The 20,510-nt window shown below is 53.9% G+C and overlaps 2 protein-coding genes across 12 annotated transcripts in view; one reads left to right on the forward strand and one right to left on the reverse strand.

The window, feature by feature from the left end:
* NSD3 (nuclear receptor binding SET domain protein 3) overlaps nucleotides 1-8,117 on the reverse strand; it is a 35,701-nt gene extending 27,584 nt beyond the window's left edge. For 4 of the 9 annotated variants that reach the window (XR_008973325.1, XR_008973324.1, XM_057418074.1 and 1 more), the window contains exons 1-2: nucleotides 7,918-8,115; nucleotides 143-882 (exon numbers count right to left, since the gene is read on the reverse strand). Coding sequence is in view for 6 of the 9 variants with exons in the window: in XM_057418074.1 (XP_057274057.1) it covers nucleotides 143-838 (696 nt within the window). In the remaining 3 variants the exon portion in view is untranslated. Of the gene's footprint in view, nucleotides 1-142; nucleotides 883-7,917 lie in introns of all 9 variants that reach the window. The other 5 variants (XR_008973323.1, XM_057418072.1, XM_057418070.1 and 2 more) reach the window with 3 other exon arrangements.
* Nucleotides 8,118-9,480: 1,363 nt separating this feature from the next.
* LETM2 (leucine zipper and EF-hand containing transmembrane protein 2) lies at nucleotides 9,481-15,729 on the forward strand. Of its 3 annotated transcripts, none has more exons than XM_057418089.1 (10): nucleotides 9,481-9,617; nucleotides 10,225-10,654; nucleotides 11,062-11,205; nucleotides 11,532-11,666; nucleotides 12,051-12,254; nucleotides 13,192-13,311; nucleotides 13,898-14,008; nucleotides 14,152-14,276; nucleotides 14,976-15,050; nucleotides 15,565-15,729. In XM_057418089.1, the coding sequence occupies exons 1-10, from the start codon at nucleotides 9,571-9,573 to the stop codon at nucleotides 15,638-15,640; spliced, it is 1,467 nt and encodes a 488-aa protein (XP_057274072.1). In that variant the 5' UTR covers nucleotides 9,481-9,570; the 3' UTR covers nucleotides 15,641-15,729. The 3 variants fall into 3 exon arrangements, with proteins under 3 accessions (XP_057274072.1, XP_057274073.1, XP_057274074.1); XM_057418090.1 differs by having other exon boundaries at nucleotides 14,152-14,238; XM_057418091.1 differs by lacking the exon at nucleotides 14,152-14,276.
* The last annotated feature ends 4,781 nt before the right edge of the window (nucleotides 15,730-20,510 follow it).

Raw genomic sequence — 20,510 nt, forward strand, 5'->3', positions numbered from 1 at the left:
TGGCAAGATGAGCATCTAACAATAAAGCCCCATGGCTTTACAGAGGTAATACAACTAAGAGTAAGGAGAAACAGTGCCCAAGACGCATTACTCCATCAACAGTACCAGGTATACAGACGGCTGAAACTCTGATTCCACTTACATTTTGCTCCTCTGGTTCTAACTTGGGGATTTTGTGTGACTTGCGCTCTTCCGAGCGGGAAGAGTCATGCTTGCTACTCTTTTTCCTTTTCTCTTTCCTCCCTTCATGTTTCGCCTTAGCATACTCACTCGCTTGTACTTCATTTAAAAGGTCCCCACAGAGAGAGGACTCAAACAATTCCCTGCCGTTCTGGATAGTTTTGGTTATTTTTAGTTTGATCTCTGGTGAGCCAGTCTTCTTTGGAATCACCGCCGCCGGGACCGAAGGTGGTGGTGGTGGTGGTGGTGGAGGTGGTGGCTGTGGAGGAGAAGGTTTCTCCACCGCATCGTGCGGCCGTGCGCTCGAGTGGTCCAGCTGGAAATACTCGGGGGGGCTGAAGTTCCTGACGGTACCGAACCCGTTGGCTGAACCATTGGGGTACTGGGGGTACGCCTGGTATTTGGCTTGAGGCTCGTACATGTTGATGGTCGGGGGGTAGCCGTTGGTGAGGGGGGGGAGCTCCTCGGCTGCGGGTGCAGGGTAAGGGAAGCCCTGCTGCAGCGCCGCCTCGTAGGGCGTCTGCCCAGCATCTTCAGCAATGTCGCTGCTGCCATCGAAGGCGTCCTCTTGGCGGATGTTGGCGGAGTCAATGAGTTGAGGTGGTTGCTGAATTGTGTTTCCCATGATCCCTTGCATGAAAGAGAAAGAGAAATCCATTGTTCTGCTCCAGCATCCTTAGCTTTCCCTTCTTCTCATAGGGCCTACAGCCGGGAAAAGGGAAAGGAGAAAGCGGTGTGAATCATAAGCTAATAATTAAGCAAACTGCTGAGATTTAAGACCCATTCCCAACCCTTTCATTCAGCAGCACCCTGTTGTGTATTTACAGAGTACTACTGAATCACAGAACCGTTTGGGTTGGAAAGGACCTTAGGATCATCCACTTCCAACCCCCCTGCCATGGACAGGGATGCCTCACTCTAGACCATGTCATCCAATCTGGCCTTGAACGCTACAAGGGATGGAGCATTCACCACTTCTCTGGGCACCCTGTGCCAGCACCTCAGCACCCTCACACTAAAGAACTTCTTCCTTTTATCTAACCTGAACTCCCCCTGTTTCAGTCTGAACCCATCACCCCTTGTCCCATCGCTACAGTCCCTGGCAAAGAGCCCATCTCCAGCATCCTTCTAAGCCCCCTTCACGCATCTCTGCAGAGCAGCTTTTCTAATGACCACTTTCTTCCTTCCCAAGACATCTGAAGAAATGTTCTAAGCACCTCCAAGTGCTTACAGATCTAGGAGCCCAAGTGTTACAAAGCCACAACAGCAGGGCTGGAATTCCAGCTGCTCCCTGAAGCCCTTCCAGCTTGGTGCAGGGAAGCACAAAGCACACAGAAGATACCAAGTTCTCTTGACACCACAGTCACTGCAAACTGGACAAGGCCAAAAACCCACCCAGAGACCACTCAAACAACGGAAACCTCTTCCCTTCCTCCCCACCTCCTTGCCAAAGCTACAACCGGATGAGCAGCCCTCAGGCTGGCTGGAGCCCAAACGTTAAACCTTTAGGGCTTCAACACTACGTGGATCTGAAGGAAACAGCCTCAGCATCAAACCATCTCCAAACCTGAGGTTTGGAAACACTGATGCAGGTTACAGCTGAGAGAGCTGTCTCACACACACACACACTTGCCATTTCGCATTGCCTATTAAAACATGACAATCAGATGAAACCCAAGTTCGATTTCCAAACCTCAATTACTGGCTCAGCAAAGGTGTTTGCAGTCACCTAAATAATCCCAATGTTCAATAACGAGTGACCTGAACTTCAGGTAAGAACCAATGGTTTGCTTGCAGACAAGGTCAGTTTATCCCTTCCAAAGCAAACACAGCCTGGTGATATTTATCCTGTCCTTGTGTGGGCACAAAGGAGGGTTACTGTGCCCTTCTGGTCGGGGCTTGAAGCTACATTAACACATCCCACAGATACTTCTCATTATAAGAAGCTCCATCTAACCCTGCCCACATTCAATTCTCACCTCAATGCCTTACCTAATGGTTTTCAAAACACTGAGAGCATTTCCCTCCTCCGGGGCTGCAAAAGGAAACTGAAGTCATGAGAGCAATGAGGACGAGCTTCACACTGGGGGTTACACTGATGTCTGTGCTCATCTTTACAATCACAGAGGCCCCTTTGGTGCTGGAATTAAGCGACCAAGGGAACAACTTGACAGCACGACAGCAAAATTCACTGAGTGCAGTAACCCCAAACCCACTCCAGAAGCGATGCTGCCCAGGGGAGGGTGCACAGAGGAGCAGCACCCGGAGCAGGGCTGTGTACCAAGACCAACACACAAAACCACCAGCTCCAGGAAGAGGAAGCGGCACTGTTTGTCCTCCTCACCCACTACTTGTGCTTTAGGTCTGTCAGCCTGAAGAGCAAACAACACATTTCTCACCCTAGCAACAAACTGCACCCGAGGCTGCTTCTATTGTTACTGAAAGCAGGTTCAATCTTCTTTTTCTTCTGGGTACTTAAAACCCCCCTAACTTTATCTAACTGGTACATCCACTGATGGGCAGAGTCAAAGCAGGGAGAGTTTAACAGAGCTTAGAATTACTTTCAACTTCCCAGTTTTGGAAGGCTTTGAATAGGAAATAAATCACGTTCTTTTACCCAAATACAACAAAAGTAAGACCATCCCCTTAGTTCAGCATGAAGCACTAGGATGTTCAACAAGGGATCTGCCAAAGGACATCACACCAGGACCCAGCCTTTGGCGAGGCCACACCAGAACTATATCAAAAGCAAAAATCAACTTGAAGAAAAAGAAAATCTAAGACAAGAAAACTATAGAGAGTTAAAGAGTAACCCTGCTAATGTCTCATGGTGCTTGGATAATGTTGCTTTATGTCCTCCTGAGGGTGGAAATGCTGTGAGCTTTGGGCCCTGCTGGAGGATGCTCATCTGATGCGGGCAAAGAACTTGAGCACATCTCATTCCTCCCCTTAGAGCAGACCCTTCCCTGTCACACTGGCAACTTCCAGGCTTGCCTCAGAAGAGCTTCCACACTTGGGGATATGAACCCAAGTGCTTTGTGTTGTGTTTCACTGGGACACCAAGGCCCATTGCAGGGTTCTGTGTTAGGCTACTTGCCTTCCAACATTCTGATCCCATCTATAAACATCGCTCTGAAGCTGAGGATCTACAGACTGCTGAGTGATTTAACAGAGTGTTTCTGAGCCTCAGCTGTGTTCCTATGGGAAGAACTCCCTTTCACAAGGCTAGAGCACCAAGCTGTGACAATACCCCAGGCTCCTTGTCACGGTCACATCTATGGGTCTACAGTGAGATGCAGCATTCAAAGCAACACTGAGAGAAGTTCTGGCCTGTTCCTTCAAGGAATGCTCACGCCAAGGCAGCTTATTTTAACTTAGAAGGGCTGGAATAAGGTACAGCAGCAAACCCAGCAGTTTTGGTGGTGTTGAGAAGTTCTCCCTGCTAACACAACTATCCCAGAATGGAATTAAGGAGATCCAGGCATGGCATTAACAGAACTCTAAAGCTGCAAGCCACTGTCTGGTGGCTCTTATCTCCTGCCCACAGAGTCCTTGGGTCAAAGTCTGCCCACGCTGCCAGTCCCCAGGTAAGGCTGCTCCTAATGCTGCCAACACAGTCGCCTCCACAAGGTCTATGTGTTGCCAGCACGCTTCATTTTGTTACCTGGTGAAGGCTATGGGTTAATGGCCTTCAAATCTCTCTTTTTCCATTGGATTTAGGAGTTTCCAGCACAAGAGAGGAGTTTGGTTATTGAACTAACTCCTTTGTGGAGCTCACCTGGGTAACACAGCCTGCCCTTCACACCTACCTCAGTACCTCCCCAGCCAGGCTGCAGCACCAGGGGCTATTGCTTCACTGCTACTCTCAGGTCTTAAACCTCAGTTGTGGTACTCTCCTCCCACAGAGGTTACATCATCTGGAGCCTCTTCCTTCCCCGCTGTCATCACGGCTCTCACACCCAGAGCTCCCCACCCTCCCCTCCTCTCCATAGCTCTGCATTGCTTTGGTTGTTTCCCAGTTGCTGCCCAGTGAAAGGACAGCCCCTGGAGCTACCAAGGGATCAGAACCATCAACGCGGAAAGTACAGGAAGCTCGACAGCCAAACCCCAGCAAGGATCACTTTGGACAAGTCATTCCCATGTATAAGTCATCCCCATGGCTGTTGGAACATCAAAGAGGCTCAAGAGAGTTGGGCCTGTCCCTCCTCAGCAAAGGAACACCACCTAACCCCCCAGCTGAAGGTGATTTTCAGCAATCCACGTTGATCCTGCAAGGAAGCAGTTCAGAATAAGTTCTTGCCACTACAACAGCCATCACTCTATTAAATCACAGTGTCAGCCTCCTGCAAGCTGTAGGATTTTGGTTCCGAACACGATCCACAATACATGTAACACTGGAACTCAACCAACAGCTAAAGAAACCTATTACTTCAGGTCTATAGGAAACAGGCACTTCAGAGCAGCTGGGAAACACCATGAAGCCATCAATACCTTCCAAACCACAACTGGATGTCCTAAGGAGGGAAAAGAGTTTGTCCTCCAAACCTGGGGAGAGAAACACAGCCTGCCCATGGCCCTTTCCCTGCAGGATCTTCTGCCCGAGCAGGGAATGAGCCTGTTTACAGACACTGCTTGAGCAAATCTATTCATGGGAGAGTCCCAATTCCAAGTACCAGAGGGGAAAGCAAATGAACGAAAACATAAAAGCAGTACGAGGCAAAGGGAGGTTAACCTGGTAGAGCTCTTCAACTCACACTAAGTTTGCTTCACTTCCCACCCCATCCCAGCTTCTTCACTTGAGTTTGACTCAAACCACTCAGGACAACGGGAAGGTTTCAAAGAGCTCTGGAACCCTCTGGGTTCACCCTGGTACTTCTCTAAAGCCATTTTTAGCAGGAGCATTTCGCAACTTCCCTCCCAGCAAACACCCCCCCCCCCCCCAGTATTCCTGCTGTGCTGCAGCACACTAAATAACAACTGAGCCCTCAGATCATCAAACAGCTCCGAAGGATGCTGATCCCATCTGATGGGAGCTGCTCTTCCTCCTGAACAAGGAGCTTTGGGCTCCCACAGCAACACGGGAGCACCATGGATCCATCCACTGTGCTCCTGCTCCGGCAGGAAGAGCTCAAAGCAAGGCGAGAAGATCCCTGGAGCTGACACAACATCAAGGGAGGCACGGCAGGATTTCCACAAAGCCTTTCTGTATTCAAGGCACCCTTTCCCGGGGACACCCCCACACAGGGAGCCCTGCCTGCAGCAGTTGGTTAGCGCTTGGGAGAGCCAAGAGGATGGCAAACGCATCTGCTGTGCGAACAGGAACTGTCCTACTGGCTCACTGAGCTGAAACAGCACGCGTTTGAGTCAGCCTTATGTGCTCAGTGAACGGTGTCACCGCCTCGTCACCCTCAGCCACGCTTCCGATCAACAGGCTCAAAAGCAGGAGTTCCAGGGATGTCTTTACACTGTAACAACAACAACCCAGCTCCCATCCACGCCGGGCTGAAGCAGAGAGATTCAAAGATCTGTTCACATCATAGAATCCCAGCCTGGTTTGGGTTGGAAGGGACCTTAAAGCTCCTTTAGTTCCAAGCCCTGCCATAGGCAAGGATAGCTTCCACTAGAGCAGGGTGCTCCAAGCCCTGTCCAACCTGGCTTTGAGCACTGCCAGGGATGGGGCAGCCACAGCTTCTCCATTCAATCCATCCCAGCGTCCCATCACCCTCAGTGAAGAACTTGAGAGCTCAGCTCAATCTCCCTTGTACCAGGTTAAAGCCATTCCCCCTTGTCCTGCCCCTCCATCCCTTGTCCAAAGCCCATCTCCAGCTTTCCTGTAGCCCCCTGAGGCACTGGGAGCCACTCTGAGGTCTCCCTGGAGCCTTCTCCAGCAGAACCAGCCCAGCTCTTCACTGCCTGAGTCACCGCACACCCATTCAGTGCCACTTTCCACACTGTTTCATTCCATGTACCCCCGTGTCTCACCCATGCTGGTACCAGGCACCTCCAGCATCTCCTCCACGCAGCTGAGCTGAGAGCTCTGCTGTAGGTGTTTCACCAAGGACAGCTGCTGGGCTGGAACCAAGCTGGCTCGCTCAGGTTTAGAAGTGATGCAATCAGCTCCTGCTGTGTTTCCATTCCTGCTCTTAACACCTGGAACCAGGTGAAACACCTGAGGCTCCTCACCACCACTGAGCACAGCCTCACCTTGCCTATGGTCACGTCCAAAATCACCTGCGGAGCTGCTTCCTCAACCCTAACAGCCTTCTGTGATGCTCACAATACAGGAGCAGAAATAACAGAATGAGTCTTCCCCATTCCTGCCATGGGGATTTGCAACCTCCTCTGTCCCACTTTGTCCTGCATGGCCTTAGGAAACCATTCATGGCAAGCTTGCTTTACACACATTAAGACAACACCGAGTTTTCCATGGAATCCTAGAAGGGTTTGGGATGGTTTACAACAGCACAGAGCTTCCTTAGCAGAGGAACTGCAGCCTGTGGACCCCTCCTGGCTTCAGCTGGGCTCTCCTGGCAGCCATGGAGGGTGAATCAGAGGCCTCTAAACAAACCTGAGGGTGTGTGGTGAGACTGCCCCCTCCCCTGGGTCCCTTCCTAAAGGTGCTTTGCTTTTGTTTAAGGCCAGAAGAAAGAGCCAAGGCTGAAACCTGGGTTTGAGAAAGGCACTGCACGAAGTTACCCCCGGAACGGAACAACTTGGGCAGCAGCAAAGACAATGCTATGGGTTAAAAAGGGAAAGAAAAGGGGTCGCTTTGCGGCTCTAAATCATCGGGATTTAAAGTCTCAGAAACCAGCTCTTTAATACCAAGCCTTGTAAGAGTCGTGACGTGCTTCCACATCTCAACCCAGTGCAGTAACTGCACTGTATCCCATAGGAATCCCTTCAAGCTCAGGGGCAGTGAACACCCTGAAAGCCTCACAACGCTGTTGCATGAACCCAAACCATGCAGCCCTCGATGAGCATCCTCTCCTCCGTGACTCCATGAAGCCCATGCTCACTTTTGGGAGCCAAGCCTTCCCAAGCAGTTCATTATTCCCATTGTAACTCTTAATCTGCCCCAACTTCCTCTGCGCATCTCGACACTAAAGCCACGGGAACAACCACTAAACCAGGCTACAACTTCTTCCTCAGCTCCCATTACCTTACACCGGCTTTTGGGGCGGTTTGTACACAATGAACTGGATCAGCGTTAGGATTCCTTCTTAACACCTCCTCGAAAACCTTCAGCCTTCATTAAAACTGACCCTCCAAAGCAAGCCGGCCGGGACACACAAGGAAGCAACAGCACCAAACCCACCCCAACCCATCCAAGCGCGCTCTGCCCGGCATTCCAAACACAGGAAACCCTTACAACCGACGGGGAGCCGAGGGGCACAGCGCCGCTCACACCACACACACACCGAGCCCGAGGTTCCCCCCCACACACACACCACACACCTCCCCGGACCCCGGTTACCTGCCGCCTGCGCAACCGGAGGGGTGGGAGGGAGGCAGGGAGCGGGTCCCGCTGCCCGGCCCCACGGAGCCCGCGTTCCGCTGCTGCCCGGCCCTTGCCGCGGGGTCGGCTCGGCTCGGGACAGCCCCGTTCACACCGCCCCACCGCCCGCCCCGTGGGGCCCGCGCCGGTGCCGCCGCAGCGCCGGCAGCAAACATGGCGGCCGCGGCCCCTTTAAGCCCGGTCGGGCCGTTGCCGCCGCCGCCGCCCCCGCTGCCCCTCACCTTCAGTGTGTTCCATTCTAACTGCCCCCGCCGCGTCCACCCAGCCCAGCGGAGACAAAGGCCGGCGGCGGGGGCTGCGGCGGCGGCGGCGGGCGGGCCTCCCGCCTCCTCCCGCTGCAGCAGCAGGCCGCGATGGAGCCCCGGCCTCGATTTCCGCGCCCCCGCCGCTGGCGTCCGAGCTCCGCCCCGGGAGGGAGGCCGCCCGCCCGCCCCCCCCACCGCCCGGCTCCCGGCCGCTGCGGCCAACGGGAGGCGCTCGGCGGGGCGCGGGCGACCGCTGGCGGCGGGGGAAGGCGGCGCTCGGTGCGCTCAGGCCCGGTCCCAGCCCCGCTTGCGCGCCCTCCGCCTCCGCCCCCCCGCCGCCGCCGCCGCCGCCGCCGCGCACGACGTACGGGACGCCACCGCCCCTCGCATCCTATTGGGTAGCCGGGCGGAGTCGGCCGCAAGGCATTATGGGGGTTGTAGTCCGGAGGGGTCAGCTCGGTACCGCGACTCCGTGTCCCGCATCCCGAGGAGCTCACGGTGAGGCCTGGGAAGCACCGGCCCCGGCCGAGGGACCCCAGTGGGAGCCGGGAGGGAAGCGCCGTGGCTCGCGGGAGGTTGTGAGTGGTGAAGGAGACATCGGGATGGTCGTGGTTAATTCCCCTCCTTCACGGCCCTCCCGGCTTTATTTAGCCCCGGAAAACGCAAGCGGAGCGCACGGAGTGAATGTGCGCTGCAGCGAAGCCAGCACGGGGCAGGGGGGGGGGAGACAAGGGAAGGGAAGCAAGGAAAGGCGAAGTAAACGCGATGTGGAGGTGACACGCGTGGACAATAAAGCAGGAAGGATGAGGTAGAAGGCGATGAGACCTAACACGGAAGAGGAAGCTGAGACACGAGCTGAGTGATGATCTCATGGCCCCCAGTGTGAACGGGGATGGTAAAGCAACTTTCTTTCAACACAATCAGAGTTGGGCTGGGAAAGGCTTTCCCTCTCCCTTCTGTGCATTCTAAATGCGTGGAATTAAACGTTAATGGTCACTGCATACGGTTCTGGTGTCCCCAGCGTAAGGATGGGGAGCTGTTGGAGCCCATCCAGTGAAGGGCATGAGGATGAGGGGAGCAGCTCTGCTCCGGAGCCAGGCTGGGTCAGCCTGGAGAAGAGAAGGCTCCTTAAGGGGAGACCTCAGAGAAGCTCCAGTGCCTGAAGGGGCTGCAGGAAAGCTGGACAAGGGATGCAGGGGCAGGCCAAGGGGAATGGCTTTAAGCTGCCAGAGGGGAGGCTGAGATGGGCTCTTTAAGCAGTGCTGCCCTGTGAGGGTGCTGGGACACCGTGATGGGTTGAACGGGGAAGCCGTGGCTGCCCCATCACCGGCAGCGCTTGGACCAGCCCGCTCTAGTGCCACCTCGGGTCAAGCCCCGCCTCCTCCCCGCTCCTATTGGGTGTCCTGTGCGGCAGGGCCTCAATCCCGCCTTCTGATTGGCTCCCTCGGAGCGGGCCGTGCCGCCGCGCCGTGGCGTGATGGCGATGCAGCCATAGAGCGGCGCTCGCCGATGCGGGAGCGCTGCGGACCGGGCGCGATGGGGCGGTGCGGGAGCCGCCGATGGGGCCAGCACCGGGAGCTGCGGCCCCGAGGGGGATGAGGGGTCCTCCGGGGCCCGAGCCCGTCCGCCATGGCCGCAGGCGGATGGAGCTTGCTCCGCGCCGCCGCCAGGCACAGGTAAGGAGCCGGTGGGGTTTCCAAGCGCTCTGTGCTCCAGGGATGGGGATAGGGATGGGGTAAGCGCACCTCTGGGGGTCCCGGGCACCGCAACGCCTTGCTTTAGCCGTTTATATGCGGTTACTGGCGCTGTGCGGTAGCAGCAATGCGTTAAGACGCTGCAGGGATGCGTTAAAACGATTCCTGGGTTAAAGATGGGAAATGCAACGTTTGGTTTAACTAAAACACAGGGATTCCGGTGGGCGAGGTCTTCTCCCATTGATAAAGGAGATGGAGTTTGCCCATGATGCCCAAGTGATGCTGCTGGGGCAGGAGATGTGATCTCCGTTCTGAACATACGGTTTGGGTTTAAAACTAGCAAATTTGGAGCAGTGCAGTTGCTAAAAGGGCTTTCCTTCAGTGTGAAGTCCTGAGCTGTTCTCCACCAAAAGAGCTGTCAGCACTGGATGGATCATAGGGCACTGCTGTGATTCTCAGTACTTTCCTCTCAGACCCCTTCAACCCAAAGCAGTCGGTGGCTATGAATTTGGCACTAAGGCCATTAACGTGTGTCTGAAGCCTGGGTACCACGGCCGCGCTGCTCTGACTTGCTTAAACACCTTCCCAGTTTCAGAGGCTCCCATCTCCTCGCGCATTCCAGTTCTCCGCACTCCCCAGCAGCTGCTTTTGCCCAAGCAGTGGATCCTGGTTTAAGCTGGACCTGTGTAAGAGACTCTGTGAACCATGGGTGCCGTGCTCCCGTGGGTACCATCCTGCCCCATCCACTGGCTGCATCCCTACGGGCATTCCACACCTCCAGCTGCTCACACCAGGAAGAACCCACATCCCGCAGCGATGTGACCCATAAGGCTCATCCCGACACTGCTCCAGACGCAGAGAGGCCCAAGGGGACAAGGTCTTTACGCCAACGAGTTGTGGGGGAACTGAGGCATTATTACAATGGATTCCACTTGCTTTGGATCGACACGAAGGTGGCTGCCAGGATGGTGTGGAGGCTGCTACATGGCCAGGTCCTCACTAGGAGGGAGAGAAGAAGGGTGAGTGCTACCCGGCTGAAATGATGCGATAAGAGGCTTGCAGTGATGGAGAGGGGCTCTTCATCAGGGGCTGTAGCGATGGGACAAGGGGTGATGGGTTCAGACTGAAACAGGGGAGGTTCAGGTTGGAGATAAGGAAGAAGTTCTTTATGTGAGGATGCTGAGGAGCTGGCACAGTGGTAAATGCTCCATCGCTGGTAGTGTGCAAGGCCACATTGTGTGACATGGTCTAGTGTGAGGCATCCCTTGCCCATGGCAGGGGGTTGGAATTGGGTGATCCTCAGGTCCTTTCCAACCCAAACTCAATGGTTCTATGAAAGGAGCTGAACCGCTCGGTTGCCACGCTCCCTTTGGAGCCCATTTGTGTGCCTGGTTGAGTGGTGATTTCTGCTGTGTCTTCTCTACAGCTGCTGAGAACTTGTGCAGATCTCTTCCGCCTGGTTCCCTTCCTGGTGTTTGTCATTGTCCCTTTCATGGAGTTCCTGTTGCCTGTGTTCTTGAAGCTCTTTCCTGAAATGCTGCCCTCGACGTTTGAGACCGAGTCAAAGAAGGTTTGTGTCCTTCCTGAGGGCATTCTCCAGCTCATCAGAGCATCTCTACAGCTGCACACAAGAGCTCTTGCTTCCTGCCTGTTGCTGTGGGTGAGGAACAGCCTCATGCACAGGTCGAGGGCCCAGCTTGTTCCTATGCTGAGCACCAGGGTCTGGTGGTTGTGCTGTAAGCAGTGATCAGCAGGAAAGCACACAGCAAGTCATTTACCTGCCTCAACCCAAGCCTGTTTGCTTTCAGCCCTGAAGCCCTATCCCATCTCCTTCCCGCAATCCCCTCCTGATTTTCAAGTGGAATTCCTAATTTCTGTTTCGTTTCCTAAATGAAGGAAGAGAAGCAGAAGAAGAGGTTAAACGCGAAGCTGGAGTTAGCCAAGTTCCTGCAGGAAACCATTGCAGAGATGGCCAAAAGGAACAAAGTGGAATCAGCACAAGGAAAACAATTCTCCTCTTATGTGCACCAGGTAAAATGGGCTGGGGGGTGGTGGTGGTGGGGTTTAGCGATGCTGTTTTGAGCAGAGAATGAGGGATTTGTACTAAGATTGCAGAGCTGTCTGTCTGGGGTTACCATTAACTGGATGCCCTCCTGCTGCTGATGCCCTGCTGGCACTAGCTCTTGACCCCACCACTCAGAGCTATCCATACGGACAAGCATTCCCATGCTGGAGCATCCTTTAAGTGGCCACTCAATGCTGTTTCCCTTTGGCCTTGTAACTATAGGCTCTGGTTTCCATCCAGAGGCTGAAAACCCAGTGTGAGAAACAGGAAGGGCCCCTTCCTGAGAGGGGCAAGAGGATCCTTCCCAAGCTGGGGTGCTCTTTGGCCCTGATGCCTCTTGCTTTGCCCAGATCCGTTGCAGCGGCCACCAGCCCAGCACCCAGGACATCGTGCGCTTCTCCAAGCTCTTTGAGGACGAGCTCACCCTGGAGCACTTGGAACGGCCTCAGCTGGTGGCTCTGTGCAAGCTGCTTGAGCTGCAGCCCATCGGCACCAACAACCTGCTCCGCTTTCAGCTCCTGCTCAGGCTCAGAACCATCAAGGCAGACGATGAGGTGAGCTTGAGGCAGCTCAGATGTCCTTGCGTTGGTGGAGCGCAAGCCCACTGAATCACTGCTGCTTTCCAGGTCTGGAATAGACATCGCATGGAAACACCATGAACCAAGTGAATTCAGGATGAGTTTATATTAGTTTAGAGAGTGGCTGCATTCCTCTAGCCTGGAGAAGGCCAAGGGAGGATGCACCTAATGGGGTTGCTTAGCACATGGAACCGGACTTAGAGGTGCACAGGAGGAGAACAGGTAAAGGTCATCAGTTGCAGCAAGGGAAATTCCATCTTGATAAGGAAACAAAGTCAAACTCAGTGGGTAAACAGTGGAACGGGTTTTCCAAAGGCTGTGGAATCCGCATCCCTAAGGATGCTCAAGGCATACATGGAAAAGGCTGAGCAATGTAAAGAAATGTGTAACTTAACCCTCTGTTGAACAGGAGGTTGGACTGGGGACCTCCAGAAGTCCCAGCCTATGTTTTAGGCTTGTGTAGGAGCTGTGGTTTGAAATGGTGTAAAGAATCCTATTGGGACACAAAAGAAAATACCAGAAAGGTTACTGCTAGGAAGAGGTGAGGAGTTCTGACAGGCCCATGCAACTAACCAGGTTAACTAACTAATTAGTTAACTAGCCAGCTAACTAACTAACCCTGGTCCAGCTTTAAAGCCTGCAGTTGAGTGTGTGAAGGAGCTCTTCGGACCTGCAGCATCACGTGTAACGTATGCCTGGGGGGAACCCAAAGTAATTAGGATCCAGGTTTTCCATCCTCTGGAGCTGAAAGCTGTCAGAAGGAATAACCCACAAAGGTTCCCTCTCATCTTTGTATCGGGGTGACTTTATGCCCATTTACCTAAACAGACCTTTCTTTGGGCTCAAGCCCAGCAAGTACATCAGGGTTTTGGCTTACTCTGTGCCTGGATAGGAGCATCCCTTTTCATTGCAGCTGATTGCCAAGGAAGGAGTCAATGGCCTGAGTGTGTCCGAGCTGCAGAGCGCGTGCAGAGCCAGAGGGATGCGGTCACTGGGTCTCTCAGAGGAGCAACTGAAGGAACAGCTCAGACAGGCAAGTCCACTCCGGTGTGGTCCTAGGACACAGTGAGGAGCAGTGCTCAGGCCCAGCTTCACCAGGGATTCATCCATTCCACGTGGATCCTCTCATGACAAAACATATTAAAGGCATGCAGGATCCAGATGATGGCTTGGACTAAAGAGAAGACCAAGTAGCATCAGGGCCAGCTAGAAGGAAGATGAAGGGAGAGGGTGTGGAATATGATTTAAGCTTCTAAAGTAGCCAAGAGTTGTAGCAGAGCCAACACCAGTGTTCTGTAAGCATTGAAACAGGTTACACATAGTGCGGTAGGTGATGTTTGTGTAAGACACAGGTAACTCAAAGTACTCTGCTTTAGCTGGTGGCTGCTTCTCAGTAGTGATGTTTGCCCTTCTGAGCAGCTGGGAGCATCCTCTCTAGTGTGTATTCCATTTGGTATCCTTAACTCTTCCAAACTATTCCTTCTCATTGTGGCAACTTCAATCTGTGCAAGTCAAACTCCAGATACCTTTAAGCTCCTGAAGGACAAAGGGTGCTGTGTTTTCTGTACTGACATAAAACCATGTATGAAATACCTTTTCCTTCTGTTTTCCTCCAATAGTGGCTGGATCTGCATTTGAAAGAGAACGTTCCACCTTCTCTGCTCCTGCTTTCCCGTGCCTTGTACTTGATAGATGCAAAGCCACAACCTGCTCCAGTTCCCCAAAAGCAGGTGAGTTGTTTGAATAGAGCTTTCAGGTTAATAGCTCAACCATTACACGTTGTAAAGGTGAAGCCCTGAGACAAGGATCTTGTTCTTTGATCCTCGGAGGGGGCTGAAGTTAGAACTGTGCTGAGCTCAGTGTTCTTCTGCAGAGAGGTGAAACTGCTCCAATCTTGACATCCACTCTCAAAGGCCAAGAGACCCTGATGGATCCTGCCCCTGTTGTACAGGGAGGAAAGGTTGGAAAAGAGCAATCTCCGAGTAGGACAATGAGGGTGTATTGCTGTAATCTTTGGGAAGAGCATGGGGACAAAGCCTTCCAGAGCTAGGCAACACCCCTTGTTTGACACCATTGTCCAGAGCACACAAGCAGTGCATGTGCTTGCGTTGTGTTTGTCCCACAGAGCCTCACGGTTGCACGCTTTGCCTTGAGGCAGTGAAAGGTACCGAGAGCTATGGCACATCTTGGGCTGGTGCTGGAAGCAGCACCAGGATTAGGGTTAATAACCCAAGTTAATCAGTACCAGGGTGCTGGCTTCCAGCAGAGGAGGGCTCACAAGCTGCTAAGTTGCTTTAGTCACATACAGAGACCTCTGTCCAGGTACAATTAGCTCAGAGAAGCCAGTTAAAGGTGACTTTGAGACTTGTTTTCAGCTCTCTTAGTGAGCTGGGGAGTGGTCCAGGACAAGGAGAGACAAAACACCTGGAGCAGGAAAGCCAAGAGGGGATGGTTCTCAGCATAAGGCTGAAGAGAATTCCTTGGATTAGTCCAAGCTGATAGAAGCAGCAACAGAACTGAAGGAGGACATTGTGTTGACTGCTAGGAGGACTCCCAAACAGCACTGTTAGGTTGGAGATGCTGACCTGGAGCTCTCACAGGCATGCAGTGCATGGGAAGGAGAAGGGGCTGGATGGGATGGAGGTAGAGCTTTGTTTTCCAAAGCTTCTATGTCTTAAAGCTGCTTTTCCCTTAAAGGATGAAGGGGTTGTATCCCAGCCAACAGAGCAATTGCCAGGCTCAGAAGTGCCAGCAAAGCCTCCTCCACAAGAGGTAAGCTTTTCCAACCTCAGACTTCCCAAAGGAGATTGTTCTTTCCACAGCTCCCAAGCTGGGGCTGGATGCTACGAGGTGCTGGGGATGTTGAGTTCAAGGAGCACCTGGGGTGGATGAGAACTGCATTGAGGGCTGCTAAATACAAACCCACCACACTTGACAGGCACTGTGGGGAATTCCCAGTGTGCCTTTCCCTGTGTTCTTCCTTAATATCCGCCTGTGGACCACAAGGATAAACCCACCATGGGGTTATATGGCATTTTGTAGCTGTAAAGTCCTTTCTGCAGTGACTTGTGCCTGTTTTCTTGCTGTAAATACCTGATGTCAGTTTAGCTGCTTATGCAGACATCCAGGCTTGATCTCTGCAAGGAGGAGGATGCTCCTTTCCACAGTAACTTTGTTCTTAGCCTGCTTCCCATAGGGAAAATACCTTCTTCCAAAGAATCCCTTGCATTTCAAGAAGCGTTTGTCCTGATAGTGCTTCAAATCCACATCTTTCTCTTGCACCCAGGCTCAAATGGAAGCATCTCGGAGCAGCAAAGCCGGTGCCAATGGAGCATAGCCTGGAGCCAGCGAGGACTGTGTGACACTGGGAGAGAAGCACTGTCCCCTCTGCCCCTCCTCAGAAGGAAAGAGGGATTTTCCCAGAGGATGCATCACCCAAAGAGGGGGCAGCAGCCCTGTGTGCTCCAAGCTTGCTGGCACTTACCTGGATGACACCGGCTCCTCTGTTGCGCTGGATCCCCCTCCTAGTTTAACTTATGGTATTTTAACAGTGATGCCATTGTCAGCACTGTTGCTGAAGGGGGGCGTTTGTGCTCTTAAACCTCAGGAAAGGCAACTCTTCATTGCACTAAAGCCCAGAATGAGCTGTGCTGGAGCTCTGGTAAAGCCTGGTGTACAGTGTGAGACCCCCATCCCCAGGGCCTGCAGCATCATCCGGCTGCTGCAGCTTTCCAAGCTCTTGATCCTAGCATGGGTTAACCAATAAGCAGTTCACAGAGGGGCCTGTGTCGCTGTTGTGTTTCACTGTTCCATGTGTACCAAGGTGAATGAGAGCAGCAGAGGGATGCCAGCACACTCTTCAGTGCTGTGGCTGAACTTAACTGGTCAGGAGGACCTAAGGACTTGCTGGACAAGAGCAGGGCTGTGAAGAGGATGGCTTCACTGCTGGACCAAGTCTGACGCAACCTGCATCAAGTCAATTAAACCTTATCAGGCTCAGAGCTGCACATCAGTGTGCTCAGACCCCTTGTGCTGCACAAGGTGATGCTTCGGGCACTCCAATGCTGACTGACTCTGGAAGCCTCTATGGGAGGATGCTCAAAAGCTGGTTTTAGCATTTATGTGTTTTTAACTTGTCCTATGTCTTCAGCAATGACTCAGATGATGGGTTTTAAACATGTATTTATACTTATTGTCAATGTAAAACTAGACTTGGTGCTAAGTAGAATGAAGCATCTCTTGTAGAGGTCAGACAGCCCTTAGAACAGTCCAACTCAAAAGCCCGGCTGCTATCAGCACTTCAAGCACACAGCTCCAGGATCCTGCTCACAGGAATGCCGTGTTCCCTGTTCCATCCCTGCACCCTGCCTTGGGACGCAGCATGGAGTATTGGGGGTTAAGTAAAGAACAACTAATGTTACCTCAATAAAACCACCCCATTCCTCTGCGTGGTGCGGGTGAGGTGTTGCTGGTGGCTGACTCAGAGGAGCTTGCTCAGTGTAAGATCCCAGTGCGGGCACTGAGATGGGTGTGCAGAAGGATGCGAGCAGCTTGTTCTCGTTATGGCAACAAGCGTGCGAGGAGGGAGCTGGAGCTGCTGAGCACAAACGGGACTGACCCCGCGGCAATGACGGGAGGGATGCGGGTCCTTTCTGTCAGCGCAGTGAACGCCAGTGCCGCTTCCCACCGGTAGATCGCAGCATCACCCAGTGCTTGCATTGACGAGCCCCAAAATGGGCTGGTGGAGGGAATCCACTATGTCCCAAAGGGCAGCCGGGGCCGACCAAAAGCCTTTAGAAACACCTGCAAAGCTTTCCACATCCCACATGTCCATGAAGCCCTTGGGATTTAAGGCAGGACCCTGCTTCCAGGTCCAAGCGACACCCAAGGACCAGCCTTAACCCCCCCCTAGAGCCCATGAAGTCATGCTCCTGATTGCACCCAGGTCTCGGTGCTCCTGGTGCCCATGCACAGCATCCCTCCAGTAACGCAGGAAGCCACACGGAGGAGGTGTGTTGGGAACCCTCCTTTAAAGAGCTGGCTGCAGCCCCACGACAGCAGAGCAGCACATGGAGAGCCTGATGCTCGCACGCAACACCCCAGCATCTGCCTCAAGCTGGGAGGAGAGCGGGTTTGGATTCCCAGGAGCTGCGGGAGGGAGCGATCCCAGTTCCCTCCCGGCACCCATTAGAGCTGAGGAATTCCGAGTTCCCGGAATCAGCCATTCATTACCGCGGGGTAATGAAGTGTTCTCAGCACCAAGCAGACTTCAAAGCTTCTCCCCGTGCCTGCTTCAAAGCCCAGACCCTGGCCTTGCATCCAGACCCGCTGCACGCAGCGGCCAAGGCAACCCCACCGAGCTCTGCAGCAGGGGGTGCTGCTCCCTTCCCCAGCCCCTAATGGTGGTCCATGGGGCGCAGGCATCCTCAAAGCGCCCACAGATCCATGGGCACCATCGCTGCCTGGGTGCTGCGCCTGCAGCCTGCCCGAGGGATGCACCAGAGCCTTGTCCTGCCCCACACAAGCCCCTTTGCAGGCATCACCAGCACATGGATACAGTGACTGTGCCCCAGCAGCTCACCAAGCCCATCACCACTGTGCTTGCAGCACCATGAGCCTACCTGATGTGTTGAGCGAGCCTGGTGGGTGCCTGCTGCACAGCAGCAATGAGCTCATCTTCCTCTGCTTTAATACTAGGGGCTGGGTGTGCCAGCAGCACCAGCAGCTGAGCAGGATCAGGCCATCAGCTTCCATCAGGAAGCAACCAGGGACAGGCTTGGGAAAGCTGGGTTTGAATGGCCTCTTTGTTCCTCCGCTGCAGGAACACGGGTGAACAGCAGCAGCTCCCTTTGCAGGAGAAAACCCCTTGCAGAGGAGCAGGGATGCTCCTTTCTCAGGGTGTCCCATATGGGTGGGAGTCGGGAGGCAGGACCCTGGCTTAAATCCATAGGGATTCATCAAAGCCAGGGAAGAACAAGCTGTGCCAGCACCAAAAGCCCCCTCCAAGAGCTGTGACAGGCTCCCAGGAAGCAGTGGGATGCTGATGGGATGAAGGGGTGAGCTGAGGGCGAGCTGTGGTGCTCTATGAGCCCCATCCATGCTGGTGTTTATGAGCGAGGAGTTGCTTTGTGTCTGTTTTCCTCCTGTGATTCCCATTTAGAAGGATCTGGAAGGCAGGGAATGCCGTTCCCTGGTTGTCCTGCGCCGCACGGCTCCGTTGCCGGCTCCAGTGCTGAGCACCAGTGGGGAGCAAGGGCACTGCGTAAAGCCACAGCATCCTTGGACCACTTCCACATCCCTAACCAAGCCCCTGCAAGCCCTTGTGGGTTGTTGGCTTTCCATAGGGATGGGGCTCAACCTTCCCCCCCCACCCCAGCACACAGCCAGCCCTGGGATGGGAAAGACACATCCTTCCCACATGGATTTGTGCTGCCAATGGGAGCCCTGCTCCCACCAGCCCATCACTGGGCACCTATGGGTGCTGTAGCCCAAGCCCTGGCCCCCAGTGACCCCCAACCCTATGGAAGGGAGGGGTTTGCTGCATGACCCCAGAGCGAGAGGAGCAAAGGGACCCATAAGGAGCTGGATGCTGCTCTGCAGCACGGGGTGCATGAACACGGATCCAGGGCCGTGTGTGCTTTGGCATGGGGAGAGCTTTTCCAGCCGTGCCGGTGCCAAACACCTTCCAGTCGTCCCCCCCCTCGCATCCCAGAGCCAGCTCCTCGCTGCTTTATCCTTCCCCAGGGGCATCCCGGTGTTATCCCAGCTCCAGGGGTTTGTGGCACCCATTCCTGCAGCCATCTCCTGTGCCTCTGCCTTGGAGGTGGTGGGGATTTCACCTGGATCCTGGTTGGAAGCGTCTCCTATGGCACAGCCCCGGCCCTTGCGTCAGCCTCTTCCCCACAAAGATGCAGGGCTCAGCACTTTGTAGGAGATGAATATTCAGGGGGAAAAGCACTGATTTAGTGAGGCCCAAGCACAACAAAGGCTGAGATTTACAGCCTCCTGCATCCGAGCTGCATTCCGAGCAGGCCTGCTGTCTGTGCTGTAAATCTGGAACAAAGGAGAAGGAGCCTAAAACCAGCCTAAAGTAACAGGGAGCGAGGGCTCAGCACCCAAACCTTGCTTGGGGTGCTGTGGGGGGCAGGCAGCAGCATCCAGGGATGGTCCCATCGCAGAGCCCACAGGGAATGCTGGACACCTTCCATTAGAGCAGGATGCTCCAAGCCCCTGTGTCCAACCTGGCCTTGAGCACTGCAGGGATGGGGCAGACACAGCTTCTCTGGGCAGTGCCTCAGCACCCTCACAGGGAGCAACTTCTTCCTTGGATCCAACCTGGTTCTGATCCACATCTGGTTCTGGTGCTGATCCACATCTGGTGCTGATCCACGTCTGGTTCTGGTGCTGATCCATATCTGGTGCTGATCCACATCTGGTTCTGGTGCTGATCCACATCTGGTGCTGATCCACGTCTGGTTCTGGATCTGATCCATATCTGGTGCTGATCCACATCTGGTTCTGGTGCTGATCCACATCTGGTGCTGATCCACATCTGGTTCTGGTGCTGATCCACATCTGGTGCTGATCCACGTCTGGTTCTGGATCTGATCCATATCTGGTGCTGATCCACATCTGGTTCTGGTGCTGATCCACATCTGGTGCTGATCCACGTCTGGTTCTGGATCTGATCCATATCTGGTGCTGATCCACATCTGGTTCTGGTGCTGATCCACATCTGGTTCTGGATCTGATCCACATCTGGTTCTGGATCTGATCCATGTCTGGTTCTGGTGCTGATCCATGTCTGGTTCTGGATCTGATCCACATCTGGTTCTGGTGCTGATCCACATCTGGTGCTGATCCACGTCTGGTTCTGGATCTGATCCACATCTGGTTCTGATCCACATCTGGTGCTGATCCATGTCTGGTTCTGGATCTGATCCACATCTGGTTCTGATCCACGTCTGGTTCTGGATCTGATCCACATCTGGTTCTGATGCTGATCCACATCTGGTTCTGGTTCTGATCCACATCTGGTTCTGATGCTGATCACACCTGGTTCTGGATCTGATCCACATCTGGTTCTGGTTCTGATCTACATCTGGTTCTGGTTCTGATCTACATCTGGTTCTGGTGCTGATCCACATCTGGTTCTGGTTCTGATCTACATCTGGTTCTGGTGCTGATCCACATCTGGTTCTGGTTCTGATCTACATCTGGTTCTGGCCCTGC

The sequence above is a fragment of the Pezoporus wallicus genome, unplaced genomic scaffold (assembly GCF_028554395.1).
Source record: "Pezoporus wallicus isolate ANWC-B61680 ecotype Strahan unplaced genomic scaffold, APGP_CSIRO_Pwel_v1 contig_9913, whole genome shotgun sequence".
Classification (NCBI taxonomy): domain Eukaryota; kingdom Metazoa; phylum Chordata; class Aves; order Psittaciformes; family Psittacidae; genus Pezoporus; species Pezoporus wallicus.